The following is a 16,282-nucleotide window of genomic DNA, read 5'->3' as shown; positions in this document are numbered from 1 at the left end:
TGAATTGTTAACTTCACCATTACTTCATTTACAAGAAGTTAACACAATTAGAGAATGTAGAAGAATGACTATTTTGGTCATAGTTTCACTGTTATCTCTCTACCTACAATACAGATAGGCATGTAATTCTGGACAAAATCATACCTAACAATAAAATTCTCATCAAATGGCAGTCCGTAGAGTCTCCCTATTTGCCAAATGAAATTCTGGTGTCAGGTATGGTCACTGGAAAACAAAAAAACGTCTCCGCCAGCAGGAAGTGACAAATAAAAACTTAAGTGCGAAATACAAAGACAGAGAAAGCTGAACTCACCAGCATTAGATCTTTTGCCTCTTTCGCCCCTTTGGCATCTTTGATATGAAGCATCATAGACCGGCCGGGTTGGTAAACATGAGCGTGCTGTGTGACGTTTACTGACCTCACCTTACAGGATTTCTGGGTATTGAAGTGCAGACAGTTACCTGTTGCTGCCGTTTGGAGCCGCCAACGTGCAAAGTTGCCTTGTGCAGCTTTAAAACACTGCCGCTGTAGTGTGGCATGAGCTATCTATCGTGTTTTCCAATTATATACTTTTGAGCATGTTTCAGTGCATTCCTTAATGTATTTTTCTAGCCATATGCTGAGTCTCAGAGCTCATCCTCGGCAGCATCGTCGCCGCGTCCCTCACCGTTCCCACACTCCACAGCTGGCAGCGTTTGATGACACTGAGGCTTTTGGGAACGGCAACTGTCTCACGCTGCTACACAGCAACTTTGTCACAATCAGACGAGCTAATTAGCCTTGAGCGCCGAGATTAGTCGCGTGGTGGGTTGGGAGAGGCACAGCAACGTGTGGTACGAGAGAGAGAAAACGGCATCAACTACAAATAGATAATGTAATTTGCCATAGTCCATAGTTGAGAGGTGTATCTGTCTGAATTAGAAGCTGCTTGATATTGGGAAATACCAAATAAACGCAGTGAGGAAGGTGTGGCCAAGTCTGTAAACTAGGCAGAGCGTGCACACTGGACCATGGACGCTTATTAACGGGTTCGATAGAGCGTCCCGTAAGCAAAAGGTCACAGGTTTGGTTCCTGCAACAGCCATGTTTCCAGTTGAAGTGTCCTTAAGCATTAATCTTGTAAGAATCACTGAAGAGGAACGTCAGCTAAATGCCTGAAATGTAAAATGACCACTTGTTGAAGGGCAACACTTTTGATTAGAGCTTCATTTTGTAATTAAGAGTATAATTGTAATTGCAGTCTAATTAGACAAAAACAAAACAACTAAATTTGACACAGCTGGTTCTATTTCTCTCAGCAGGCCCGTCACCTGTCATGACTACATCTCTTACTTGTCAGACTGTTCAATTCAGTTTAAACCATAAAATAAAGCAATGCAAATAGAGAGAAAACCAGCACTTTGTTGCCCCCCTTCCCTTTTGTTGGCTGTGTTGTTAAATTGATTGACACAGCCCATTGGAGACCTCCAGCTTTTTCACTGGAGGTCCAGATAACCACACTGCATCCACTCATTGTAACCCAAAGGAAGTACTTTGCTTTTGTTAGCATTAATTGACATTTCAGTATCAGTTGCAGTGCTAATGAGAAGGTGAGGAATAGGTCACGGTGGCAGGAGTGTAGGAAGATATATCTAATAAAAGCCTAAGACTAATGCAATATGTCGAGCCTGTCGTGATGTTTTAATCTTTAGCTGCAGACTATAAAGTTGGAAAAGTTTTAATTTCAAAAGTTGCTCTCTTCAGCTTGACCGGCGAGGGACAAATTGTCCCTGAAACAATGGGATATTCAGCCTAAGAGCCCACTCAGTTTCTGTAAAGATCACAAAAGCGTATAAGATTTGGGGGATCTCCTCAAGCTACCAGCAACCAAGTCGACTTGCAGTCCCTTCCAGCAGTTTAGGATTGGCCTGGACTAAAGAAACAAACAAAAAGAAAAGTTAAGACATGATATTACTTCTTGTGAGCGTTATTGCAGGAATTAGATGCAAAATAACCCGTCAATGTTCATCTTAAATCATGAATGGTCAACGTCTCTTATATCACATTATTTTCACCTCTCACTATGTTTCTAGGCTTTGAGTGTGTGGAGATGGAACCAGTCAGGCCGCCATTTGTGATTGAAGTCTTCACACATATATTCGGATACTTCTACAGGGTAATTTTTACCCTGATTGAGGCCAAAGCACGGTGTATAATTAGACTTTCTTCTTATTACTTATTCACCAAGTGCAGCTGATTTTTTTTTCCTTCTTCTGCTTAAATCATTAAAAAACATGCAGTGAATCTGATGAGGAGGAGGCAGAGGAAACAGGACTTTGATAAAGTTAGTGGAGGGTTAGGGTTAGTGACTCGAGTCACAGTTTTAATTACTTGAGACTTGACTTGACTTGGGTTCTGGTGACTTGGGACTCGACTCTGACTTGTACTTTGATGACTTGAAAAGGTTTCTAAAGTCTTGACTTGAGATCTTGTGTTTGTGTAAATGACTTAGATTGAAAGTGATGAGATTTGTTCCAGCAGACGACTGAATTTAAATTCAGTTTTCTGAATTTGTATGGAATGATTGAATTTATTGAAGTTGAAACTGATTATAGAAATCAAACTCATGATGCTCTTACCTTGCTTCTAAGTTTTTATCCTATTAAAACCATATTGCATTGAAAAGTCCTAGATATTTAGTTTTCTTTAAGATATTAAATTGATACTGGACTCTTGATTTGTTCTGACTTGACTTGCTGTTCTACATTTAGACTTGAGACTCGACATTAATGACATGGATTTGAGTTGGACTTGACTTGGTAATCTACATTTAGACTTGAGACTCGTGCCTCAAGACTTGGGACTGACTTGGCACTCATAGCACAGATAAGAAGAAAGCACAAAGACACAAAGATGATAGAACATTTCTGTAAGTTTTGGGGTTTCTTGACTGTTTGAATGTGAATTGTTGATACAGCAAGATGTATATTTGCTGTTGGTTGGTTATAAAGGTATTGACTCCATTTGAAGTTACTATTCTAAACACACGCATTTGGATTGGAGTGGAGTGCTAACTCCATACTACAGACCACGTGTCATATTATGCTGTACAGTATGTCACATAAGTAAAAGACTTGATGCTGACATGAAAAGCCTTGGGATAACGCATTTGCAACGTGCCAACAAGTCTGTCATTTGTCCGCCACGCTAAATGATTAATAAAACACCAAGAAAACACCGAGATGAGTGTTTATTAATTAGCAGTCCCCCTGCTCGATCTGAGTAAGGACCGGGGCTTGTCTTGGCTGGTCGACACGGAAAGTTCGGACCGCAGCCAGAAACCTCAAGGTCATCGCTGTCTCATCAATTCCTTGGCAGGAGCAGATGGCTGTGTCTTTGCATTTTTTCCCTCCAGAGAGCCTGGTGAAGCGCGATGTAGCAGCCAAACTCAGACCGGGGCAGAGACAGAGGCGATAATAGTGAAAGGAAGTGTGCTGGGGTTGTTGGGGGGGGGGGCGGTTGTTGGGGGGGGTATTTCAGATGTGCCTGGTCCGGGAGGCCCAGTTCTCATTAAAATCAATTTCTGGTGAGTTGGAAACGAGCGGAGTGTCACAGGGTTTCGGGTTCGCCGGGCCACTGCTACAGCACTGGCTTGTTTCCAGCCACTGAGCTGGAAAGCAGAGCTGATGCCTCTGGAGGGGGAGCACAGTGTCGGATGCGTGGACAAGCTGCACGGCCAAAGCCCTGTGTAATGGCAACGGAGGAAAATCACCGGTTGGTGCAGCTCACCGCTCAAGCTGACACTGTTGATTAGTCTGTGCAACTCTATGATCTGAATTTATGCTGCGCTGTTGTATCTAAAAGGTCTGGGCCAAAACACAAGCAGCAGACTATTTCTTTATTGTGCAGTGCATCTATCTTAAGAAAATAAAACCTTTCGAGGTGTTATACTTGAGGGATAATACCGATGTTTTTTAAGTCAGTACCAATAGTCCAGGTTCCTTTCTGGTGTCTGCACACAGTCAGCATAGTTGGAGATATTAAGGCTTGTTTTCCTCCCTTCAGAAGAAACCATTTGCTGTCATTCATTCTTGTACAGTATGAAAAACAATAATCCATCACAGTAAACATGAAGCCTTCATTTGGTTCAGTCAAACTTTCTTTTTTTCTCCTTATTTCATTGTTGAGAGTTGCGTGTTTTCGTCTCAGCGCTGTGTTACATTCTGCGTAACGCTGCTTGGTGTCAATCAGCTGACATCCGCAGGAAGAAATGGAAATAATCCCTCAAAATAAAAATTATTATTGACACATCCATGTCTTCTTATTTGGGGCGTCTTTATGAGTCGAGCAGTTAATTTCAAGCTAGGTTTAACACCTTAAAGTTTGTTGTTTAAAGACGAAAAATGAGTAAACTTTAAAATACCTAATTATATACATGTGTTGGAAAATGATTGGGGGAAATGTAGCTGACAGACAGAAGTAAATTTGCTTTAACTCTAAATAACACCAGTATTCTCCTTTAAGCTTGTAATAACACCACTCTTAAATCCTCATTTTGCTTTGCGAGTGTTACCGTATTACTCATGGCATTGCTCTAATGGAATTTATTCTCATTACACTCGGAGCTGCTGGCACATTGTCGTCTTTGCTGGTTAAGTAAACCACTTAAATTATTAGGGAAACATAGTCAGGCCCAAGACTTGGTGTCAGAGAAGTGAATTTACTGTGAAAAATGTAAGAGTTTTATCCCAAAACGATTTGAAAAATGTGACACGTACTCAGATAAAATGATTGCTGGGACAAAAGTAACACCACTAAATATGATTGAAGGTTGTTTTTTTTTTAAGTGGAGTGGGAAGTCCACTTTTATTTATTCAGACAGATGAACAGTGGGAGACAGAGAAGGGAGGATACAAGAGAGATAGAACATTTTGTGGTTTGAGGTTGAGGACTTAACCACATGATTGAAGTTTGCAGCTATATTGAGCCCTTTACATACACAATAGTAACGTATTAGGGGATGAAGTCATCTGTGTTTTTCATAGAGTGAGCGATAAACATTGGTTAATAATTTTTGAAAAATGGATATACAGCGTTTTGGATTGGAACCCTTTAATTTCACTGAGTTAACAATCTGATCAATAGTGACCTCCCCCAAACCTTTGACAGCCATCTGCCAGGACCATGTCACTGCTGATAGCTATATCATTACTCTCTCTCCATTTCACCCTGCTAGCTCTACATTTGAATGCAGTCTATAGAAATGTCCGTCAGCTTGCCCAGAGCCTGTGGGCCTTTTCATTACCCGGTCCTCCTTAAGAGGAAAAGTCAATCCAATCGACTTTTTTTACGCCCATCTGTCCCCCCTCCCTAAAATTCAGGATGCAAGGCAGTTATCTCGGCCAATGACATTCAGGCGTCATCGACTAAAAAATAAATTAACATTTACATTTGAGTCATTTAGCTGATGCTCTCTGATCCAGAGCAAATTACACTGAGTTTGATAGTAGAAAATGTTTCAATGACTAGATCATCAACAGTAAAAGTGACCAAAAGTAAGAAATGCAAGAGTCCAAGCCACAGTAGCCAGAAAACTGTAAAAAAAAATATAAGATATAATAAGAAATATCTGTTTACTGGGTGTTTGATGTCTTTTTTAAGCATATCTAACAAGCACAGCCGGGAGATGAGATCAATAGCAGGATGAGTCACTATCTGTTTATTATGGCCATTACAATGGGACACTAAGCCTTTTGTTCTCAGGACTTGACCCACGGTCCATCTGGATGCTTTGCATGTGTATGTAAATTTCTGCTGGAGATAGCGAGGGCCAAAATGAGCGGTACAAAGGCAATCAAGAGGATTGGTAATAATTTATTGCGGCGTCTTTTATCTTGGGCTCTTGTTCATGCCACTCACCTCTTGTTCTGTGAATTGTCAGATACTTTGGTCTTTGGTTCAGTCAAGGGCAGATACAGCTGCTCTTTGCGAAAGAGGATTGAAATACAAAGCGACGTTAACTGAATTAACCATATCTTCACCGCAGCATCAAATACTTAGCGACAGCAGATAGCTCCATTATCCATTATGTGCAATTAGTTTGATTTACCTTGTTTTTTTTGTTAACAGATCTCTCCTTGACATTTGTTTCACCTCTCCTTTCTCTCTCTCTCTCTCTCTCTCTCTCAAAAACAGGGGCCACCAAAGACATGGGCAAGATGCTTGGTGGGGAGGAAGAGAAGGATCCTGATGCGGAGAAAAAAGAGGAAGAAAGGCAAGAGGCGCTGAGGCAACAGGAGGAGGAGAGGAAGGCGAAATATGCAAAAATGGAAGCAGAGAGAGAAAACATCCGACAGGGCATCAGGGATAAGGTAAAAATACCCATCATGCCGAGGGAGGAAACTTCAGTGCAGTCACTTTATAACCCTTATTTCACCAGGCAAGTTAACGAAGATAATGTTCTTGTTTACGAGAAAGTTTACTCCTTGTGTTGTCCCTAGAGGAGTGGGCTGCGTTCACAAACCCACAGCTGGGAGCCGCCCAGTCCGACCACAGTCTGTTCCCTCCTGAGCAGCCGAGGTCAACGCTGGTAGTCTGACAGTAGCTGTTGAGAGAAGAGAGTTTTACTAATTTTATCCAGATTTTTCCAGCTGGTTAGGGGATTGGAACCAGTGGCTTCAGCCTGCCAATTCGTCTTTGATATACAGCATGCAGGAGCTTCGTGATTTAAAGTCACACTGAAAAGAAAAATGGCTTTTTCGCCTTTTTATCTCATTCTATTACCATACACATATTTGACAATTTCTGCCAACAAAATGACAAAAAAATGTACTTTATTGTATTTTATATCAGAATCTCATTACTTTTACTTCCTGGAAAATGGAAAATTTGTAGTGGTGACATCATCGTGTACCAGGAGGCGACATAAAAATTTCAACCAATAAATCCGTCACAGGTTTTTAAACAGCCCCGCCCCTCCGCCCCTCCCATCCAATAAAACTGTCTTTCTCTCCCTAACTGATATCCCATTTGTTTACACTTTTGAACGATCCCTCCCTGTCCCGCCCAAACATCCTGTTTCAGATGCTCTCAAAATGCAGTTTCATTGAGACTTTAAAGAACATACAACTGGACATACGTGTAAATATATTCATCCAAGCAGAGTCGACTGAGCACATAGCTTTTTTTCCGAGATCATAACGTTGTGACTCACCAACGTTAGATCTTTTCCTCTCTCGTCTCTTTGGTTTCTCTTTGGTATAATAAAGCATCACAGACCGGCTGGGTTGGTTAACATGAGCGAGTTGTGTGACGTTTACTGACCTCACCTTACAGGAATTCTGGGTATTGAAGTTCAAACAATTTTCAGTCAGTTACCTCCAGCTGCCATTTAGAGCTGACAACGTCCAAAGTGTTCCTACTGCAGCTTTGGGAGGATTTCACATGTCTTACTCCCCTTCTGTGCCTCCCAAAGACTCAATCTTGATAAATTAATACCAAATATTTAATTAATCTGGAGTAAAATGTTAATAGATGGTATCAAAGTCGCTGCTCCTAGCATTGAAAGATTCCTCTTGAAATTGCTAATATATCAAAGTCAAAGTGTTTTATTTATCAAATGCACAGTATCACACAAGGTCATTCTGAACAATGAAATTCTTAGGACAAGGCAAGCAACAACTATGTAGTAGGCATAAGAAAAACGAAAAAAAAAAAGAAAAATATTAAATATTAAATGTTAAAAAGAGTCACAAATAAGGGCAAAAATAGAAAAAGTACAGCAGTTCCAGAGCCAGTAAATGTCAGTATGCATAGGCATATTTCACTTGAAATGTCTTAAAACTATACTTAAACTCTTCTTCATGTGTAACCCTCGTGAAACTTTCTCTGGAATCTGAGGATCAGCAGTGCGCTCCACTGAGTCCCGGGGATACTTGTTTTGGAACAAAAGTGAAAGCGGGGAGAGGAGGGAGAGACAGAGCGGTACGACAGCGTATCTTTGGGAAGTGTTTGATTATAGCAACTGGAGAGGGGCTGACTAAGCGTGACTGTCTTCTCTTCAACTGACACGGGCCTTTGTTACTGTAGCACAAGTCTGAGAGCGTGAGGAGAGAGAGAGAGAGAGAGAGAGAGAGATAGCGAGAGAAAGAGTATGAGATAGAGCGACATGGAGGGAAAGCAAAGAACAAACAAGGGAGCTCGGCTAGATAAAGCGGTGAAGAGGCGATATCCATCAACCGATCGCACCCGTGGTTCTTCTGTCACACAGTACGGAAGAAACTCTCAGCAAACATTTCTCAGGCGTTGAATTAACACTTCGATTCCATTTATCAAACCATGCCCAGTACTCAGCCAGCCAGCCAGCCTTATCTCCTCTAACTTGCCCAAATATTGCAGATACAACTATGCCTATTTGATTTGTGACGAGTGAGTAAACGCATAATAGCGATATCTTGTCTCCTATTTACAGAAAAGTAAATAATAGGGTGGCTAGAAAGTCAGATGGGCAAATTAATCCATGTTAGAATATCTGGCCTTACAGCTTCATTATAAACTGTCTACAGTAGATTTGTCTTGGGAGTCCAGATTTATTTGTTTGTTTGTTTGTGGAGGGATCTATTTGCATCTAATGTCCATTCTCAAAACTAATGAAAGCAATAATTCACAGCAAACAATACCGCATGTTAGAGCGCGTTTAAGAGGTGCTAAAATCGAGAGGTACAAATGGTTTATAAGGTTACCTGCTACTTCGGCTACATGGCCTTCGTCGGGATCAGCACATCTTTTATTTAAGTTTCATGCTTTATACCCTGACAAGGCCATGTAGCCGAAAACATTTGGTGGGACAAACAAAATACAAATCTAAAAGAAAAGAGGAGAAGAGTGTGTGACTTGAATTTTCTTTATACTATAAGTGGAAGTATTATAAAAGCCTCAAGTCTGCACCTCGCTGGGTGTGTGTGTTCTTTCTACTGAAATTTAAAAAACTGATTCATGTCATGGGAACTGGTATAAGTGGGTGCAGTTATTGCAGCCATAAACTAGATCAGTCTAAGGATTAAATCTAAGTTGTCTAATGGTTTTTCCTTGTTACAGCTCTGCTTGATTGTTGTCCCACCTGGACTCACACTTTGTAGAGACATGACATTTTGCACAATAGCTGACTGCATTTGAAGCTGATCAGTTATGTTGGAAGGAAATGAATTTGTGTAAAGGCGAGGGATCAGAAAGCAGCATCTCATTAGCTGGTGGGGGAATGAGGAAGTGAGCTGAGAAGGAGCCCAAAGGGTCTCATTCGCTGCAGGATGAATCCCTCATATCTAGTGTTGGGCTCAAACACGAGGCTAGCATTAAAGCGCCCCTCAAACCATCACTCCTTTACCCACAAGCCATCCCTGCTGATCTCTGTCAGTGTGCATTGGCCTTGATACTAAGACTTCCGTTACAGACGACTCGGGCGATCTCAGCTCTGCATTGTGTTTTCATTTTCAAATCTGTGAAACGCTGTGTTGAGAGGCTTCAGCGCGTCGCTCATACCTCAAAGAGCGTCTCGTTCATCCCTGGGAGGCATCTCTTAGTGATATCAAAGCTTAACAAAAAGATGGTTTAGTTGTGACAGCTGATATTATTGGGGTGGATGCGGGTTTTAATGAATGGCAAACAAATTTGCATTGACATAAAAAGAGGAGATGAAAAGGCGCTGTGTTTGTATGTTTTTCGAATTTTTGCACAGAACAAATTGTTCCTTCTACACCCCTACTGCTCAACTGCATGTGCCGTAGCCAAACACGCACACACACACACACACACACACACACACAATGCCCCCATCCACATCTTCACCAGCTGAAATGGACAGTAGCCATCTCCCTTTCAGCTATTTATTGCCCCAGAATCACATTAACTTATGCTTGGGAGAGCAGCAAAGGGTCACGGGAGAGTCCGTCTCATTTTCCGCATCTCTGCCTCAAGACCAAGCATCAGTCTGCCAGGCAGGCAGACTATCGACCCTGCTGTGGCTCCACAACCCTTTCCCTCCCTCTCCATCTGTATTGATATTGCTGAAACTATGGCCATACATGTAGGAAATATAGGTAGCACCGGCAAAGATCCAGAACCTCAACTTCAAAACAAATGCCAACAAGATATCCTGTTTTCAAAGCGTCTAGGCCTTGGAGGAAGAGCAGATATCAACCGCTTTCCATCTGTTTTGGTTCTTAAAAGCTTCAGATTAAATAAAGGAACCAGTGATTATGCTGACATGCAAACGTCTACCAGCATTAGGGGTAAATTGGTTCAGCCTGTGCAGACTGGTTTGCTTCATATTCTTGCTGGCAAGTGAAAACGGTGTATCTCCAAATTGTCTTTGCAGGAGCCAAGGACTAAGAAGTCATTTTTGAGTTTATCCAATGAGGTTTTAAAAGGGTTTCATACGCCCAAGAGGTTTGAGAATTTTCTTAGCCTATAGAGGAGCATGTAATCCCTCAATTGAAAACATGAAAATTACCAAAATTGGAGTTACGAGGTTTTCACACGACAACAGCAATATGTGGGTTTCTAACATATTGGTGAATGTATTTGTTAACAGTTTAACGGCACTAAACAGAAAAGGTATTTCCATGGAGATTCTCAAGTCGCCATGGAATATTTCTGTTAACTAACGGAGTCCGCAGTGCCAGCTGAGTGACAACTTAACAACACCGCCAAATGAAAGCACAACTCAGACAATTTGCATTCACATAATAGTTCTCACCGAGGAGAACAAAACAAATAGTGTGGCAGTAAATGGAGCCAGTGTTTCATCTTAATTTAAGCATTGAAGAGAGTGAAATTGTTCAAGATGCTTTAAATCAAAGCCCCGCTGAAACAGATTTGCCAGCTATTGTTGTTAACTCTAATGCTTTAAATTAGAGATTTTTTTTTCTCCTTCTCCTTAACAAATACTCTTGATTTAAAAGAAGCGGGGGTACAAGGTCTGTGTTTTATTAAGCTAATTGTTGCCGTTGTCAGGAGTCCTGCTGAGAGCCTCTGCCAAGTAATTGGTATATAAAGTATCTTGGCAGATCAAATTAGAGCCGGCAGCAGTTTAAGCTTCATTTTTGCATACAGAGTTTCAGTTCGATGTAATCCCTCCCAAACGCACAACACACACACATCCATGCACGCTCATAAACACACAAACACACATGCTTGTCCAAGAGCATCTATGTGTAAGACGCTCACATAATGCCACTTCCAAATACAGAGACACACAGTGCAGTGCTGGAGCGTGACTCCCACATTTCTGGTTGATCCCGACTCTGATTCTAATTGTGGGAGTCGCTGAGATTGACTTCTCCACTCCAATAGATTAAACCACAGGAAGGCCAAAACCAAAAGGCGAGGCTGAGGTAACTCCGTCACGACTGAATAACCCGGAAGGTAACTCAAAGGCAAATTAAGGAATCCGAATAATGCTGCAAGATCAATAATGTTTTTGAACCAATTTACCTTCAATGCATGAATTAATCTTTTCATGCTCCTTCTCCTCCATACCATTGCAATCCATGCTCCATCCATGAGAGGCTGAGATCTTTATCATCTTTAATTGATTTCATTGATTTAATTAATTTAAAGCAAGTTTCTCAGACAGACCAGTGAGTGAACACTAGAGTTCAATACTCGCTCTCCTTTGAAGTAAAGCAGAAGTCCTGCCTTCATGTTAAAGTCACAAGAAAAGGGCATTTTGATGATGTTTTGCTGCGGTAATTCAACATGTTTCCGGTTGAGAGGATGTTGAGGCGGGACATAACGCAGGGACGGACTGTTCAAAAGTATTCAGAAGTTCAAAATGCTTTGCGCATAATCTTGAGCTGTCACAAATTCCAGATTCTTCAAAATGAACAAATTCCAACCACCGGGACAACCATGATGTCTTAGGAAAATGAAACAGGGTTTTCGGGGGTGAACAAAAACATGTGCCACTACCATGTTGCCACTCCTGTCACTGTCAAAGTTGGAAGTCGCAGGTTTTATATGATGGGAGGGGCAGCAGGGGGGGTTGTTTAAAAATCTGTGATGGTATTGTTGGTTAAAATGTTCATCTACGGCTAATGAGACGCTGTGAGATTACCTATAAAAATGTGCTGTTTTCCAGGAAGTAAAATTAACAATTTTGATATAAAAACAGGAAAATACAACGGTTTTTTTGCCATTTTTGTAAAATACGTGTAGGATATGGAGAAGTAGCTAAGATAGCAGAGTTATATTTCTATTGTGATCTTTTCCTTAGGATGGATTGTGAATTCAATTACAGTCTACAGGTCTAAATGATCACTACGCAAAGAAACTATCAGGCTGTGTGGAGCGAGTACACTTTTACCTTTTTCTATAATCAACGGCTTTGTTGTTGTGTGGTTAATTTGCTGTTACAAGTACAGTATGGTATCAGGGTGTTCTCTAAAATGGTGAAATGGTAGAGAATCAACACTCTCTAAAATGGCTGCCTTTGTTTTGTTTTGGTTTTTGTTCATGGTATGAGGAAGTTCTCTAAAACGTTTCAAGAGCTGCTTCTCATTTATTTGGTTTGTCTAGTATGGCTTAAAGAACTTCTCTAAAATGACTGTGTTTTCTGTAACTTATTAAAAAGTTCTCTAACACGGCTGCCTCTTTTCCCTCTCTGTCATTCTCCTGTTTCTAGTACGGCATCAAGAAGAAGGAGGAGAAAGAAGCGGAGGCGGCGGCTGCGATGGAGCAGGCGTCCGAGGGCAGCCTCACCCGTCCCAAGAAGGCCGTTCCCACCGGCTGCGGCGACGAGGAGGAGGAGGAGGAGAGCATCGTGGACACGGTCATGAAGTTCCTCCCGGGCCCGCTCATGGATATGTTCAATAAAAAGTAACAGTGTTTTGGGTGAAATATGATTGTTAACTTCTTACAACGTTCATCTTACCAAGACTAAGGCCATCCGCCCCCAAACCGCCCCGCCCCCAACCTGCAGTCACTCCTTTCTAAGCCCCGCCCACCTTCCCAAAAACTTCTAAGTGTCTTGGAATTGAACGTGCCATGAGTTTGTTTTCGACTTAAACTATCCGATCTATGAAGGTGGTGCATACTTTTTTCATTTGGGCAGCGTATATTTCTTGATATTACTGCGACTACGACCTTATTTTACAAAACTATGTAACACCTGCATAGATCCAGTACCTTTAACTTCAAGACAAATCCGATGCCATGTTTTCAAAATGTCCAGATCTTAGACAATAAGAGCAGAAATCACCCGTCATCCACACCTTTTTGTTTGTAAATAGCCTCGGGTTATAGAAAAAAAAAGAGAATTATATGTGAGTAAAATATAACATATAACAAGATGACTAAGAGTATAAGCCATATTTTTAACTTTTAAGAAATTATCCAAATCATATCAAAATTTGATTGAATTTTCCTGTTATGTTCTTGCTAATATTTGATACATATAGTGTATATAAATACTTGCATTTTTATTGGTTCTCCGTTGTGAGGATTCACCCCATGAACTGTCCCTCATGTTCTCATTGGTTTACTGTGAATGTGTAATATGAGCACTGGTAAGTCAAAACGACAACTGTAAACCAGAAAGTTAAAAGGAATTCGTCATTTGAGATTTTGAGATTTTATTATTTTTTTCAAGCATGCAGTAATCTTTTGTGAAGTAAAGTACATTTACGGATACCATTCCATTTGTTATGATGAAGCGAAATACATTGATATTTGAGGCAATAACTGGTTTTCCATTTTATTTCATTGACATCTCGATCACCGTGTACAGGAGGCGAAATGTGACTTTGTGTCCGAACTGTTCTTCCATGGGGGAAACTGTAAATGTTCTCGATAAATGAAGACTGTCGCGAAGCAATTAGACAAAACTCCTATCATGATCCACTTGCTGTACATGTTTGTGGTATGAACATTCAGTTTTGATGTCCTGTGGCAGGTAGTTGCTCGCTCTGCTTTTGCTGTAGGACGTGTGAAATTTAGACCAGGCTAATTCATTTGAATATAGACAGTTATGTGTTTACATTTCCATTCAATTTTGTAAAAAGAAAAGAATATATTTGTTTGATTTCACAAACACAACAATGTTGTGAACACACTATATGTGAACAGACAGTGACAATGGTGCAATATATTGTTCGAAATGAAGTTGTCCTGTGTCCGTTGGTTAACTGAAGGGGCCGCGGTCCCGAATCAGCAATAACAGACAATCTTCATTGTTGTGTGTTTTAACTTATTCCTTAGTGTGTTAGTCAATGTTAAGGACACAGCGGTGTCCGGGTAAAAAGCAGTGAAGCCTTTGTAGGTCAGAGATGTTTGATTATAAACGAAAAAAAGAGAAAAGGGGAAAGGTGGGATGATTTGTTTCATGTCGTAAAATGTTCAGTCACACAATACAGAATAGTGAGCGCAATCAGGATTTGTGTTCAGAACACTGAGACGAACCGTTAAGGCAAATCAAACTACGGTTGTTCAGAGACTGAGAGGAACAACACATGCTGTTTGCAAAGAACATGCTGAGATGATGAAGGACTTTAAAAAAATCGACCCGTTCATGCTGCCTGAAAGCATCATGGCATCATAACAAAAAATTTTCATGTATTCTAAAGAGTTCTATGGAATTCTAATAGAATTCTATAGAGTTGCAGGTAAATTACTGGAATGGAACCAGTTGAAAGGTGGTCAGACGAAGATGAAATCTAATTCTTTTCCATTTGCCTCGGTTTTTTATTTATCCTTTATTCCACAGTGTCTTGTTAAAACATTCCAGATATTTCAGACATTCCACTGGACTTTGTGCTGGTAACATACAACCTTGGATATTTAAGTCGATGCCTATGTTGCAAGTACATGGTGACGAGTAACTTCAACTATAATTTGATGTTGTTATAATAGAAGCTAATAGTGCGAATCTGATATACCGTATACGCGAAGATTCACCACATGACCAAGTAAATGTCGATAGCTATTTTGCCTGCCATGTACAGAAAAAATAAAAATCCCACATGAAGTTGAAGGGAACGCGTAAATGTGCTATTAGCAGTAACTTTGAAGTGACAAAAGTGATAAATCTTGTGATAAATCTTGCTAGAAAATGTTTCTCGTGATCCACATGCACACTTCTGTAGCTGTAGGCCTTGTAATCTTCTTTCTGAAACACGATAGCTATTTTGCCACAATGTCATCCTTTTTGTCAGGATAATATAACTCAAAAAAAAAAAATAGTGATTCTGAACTCTGACGAGGGAAATTTAGCATTTATCAGCCCTTAGTGAGCTCTCAAACAATGCCGAATATGTTAAAAAATCAAAAAAATCAAAGGGCGCAGTGTGGTAAGGTCACATATAGAGCACATTTAGTGAATTTTCCTGTGATTTTATTGTACTTGTGAACTTGCCTTCTTCAGCTTCTGTTCCAGCAGTGCGTGAACTTTTAGCTGATAGCAACGACCAATACTTGCTGAACGCGCCTCTCTTCACCAGTCATGGGCCCACGCATCAGCAACATTCAAACCCATCATTTATCCCAAGTAGTCATCCGATCAAACCAAAGAATAGCGTTGGTAGTAGTAGACTTGGACAAGATGTTCCTTCATTTATATTTATTTACTGCATGTCTTGTTTATTTTGAAATTCTCAGGTATTCTAGCTTTAAGTTTGAATTGTTTTACACATGGAACCTATGAACATTTTAAGTAGTAATGGAGTTCAGACCATAACTGGCCTCCTGTGATGAAATTTAACGCTAATTTCACCGCTAGCGGCCCGCCAAGCACACGCCACCTTTTAATTTATGAATGACACGCATCGTCTTTGGCCCAAGAATACTATAGAAAGCTACGATTACTGCCCAGTCAATCCCTATGTAGGATTTTTCCAGCAACGAATAGTTATCGAGCATCATCCGTGTGTGGAGTTTTTCATGGCGCCGGTGAGTCTTTTCCAAACCGGTGCGCTCTGAAATCAGACATCGCCTTCTGCATCTCATCCATCGACGCCATTATAGACACATTTATCACGATCAAGTAAATGCCAATTGATTGCGCTAAAAATGGCTTATTGACCACTGCCCAAACAAACTGCCCAAAGTCATGCGTAATCAATAATGTTGTCGTCCGGTAGATGCCACGCCAGTTAACTGTTGACCCCACTCTGTGTTGTTCTTCAGTTGGAAGTCACTCATTCGTGCCGCTCATTCAGCCATTTATATGATAAAAAAACTGCCTGACAAATATGCCACTTAAAAAAAAAAAATATTCCTTTGATGTGACTTGAATGTAACTGTCTGATGTTT

At 40.7% G+C, this 16,282-nt stretch overlaps 1 protein-coding gene across 1 annotated transcript; it reads left to right on the top strand.

Moving 5' to 3' along the window:
• The first annotated feature begins 5,815 nt into the window (after positions 1 to 5,815).
• cplx1 (complexin 1) lies at positions 5,816 to 12,969 on the top strand. Its single transcript, XM_071920239.2, has 3 exons — positions 5,816 to 5,822; positions 6,176 to 6,351; positions 12,660 to 12,969. The coding sequence occupies exons 1-3, from the start codon at positions 5,816 to 5,818 to the stop codon at positions 12,855 to 12,857; spliced, it is 381 nt and encodes a 126-aa protein (XP_071776340.1). The 3' UTR covers positions 12,858 to 12,969.
• Positions 12,970 to 16,282: the final 3,313 nt, after the last annotated feature.

The sequence above is a fragment of the Centroberyx gerrardi genome, chromosome 16, assembly GCF_048128805.1.
Source record: "Centroberyx gerrardi isolate f3 chromosome 16, fCenGer3.hap1.cur.20231027, whole genome shotgun sequence".
Taxonomy (NCBI): Eukaryota; Metazoa; Chordata; class Actinopteri; order Beryciformes; family Berycidae; genus Centroberyx; species Centroberyx gerrardi.
The sequence above is the reverse complement of the archived record's forward strand: the minus strand, read 5'-3'. Positions and strand labels throughout refer to the sequence as shown.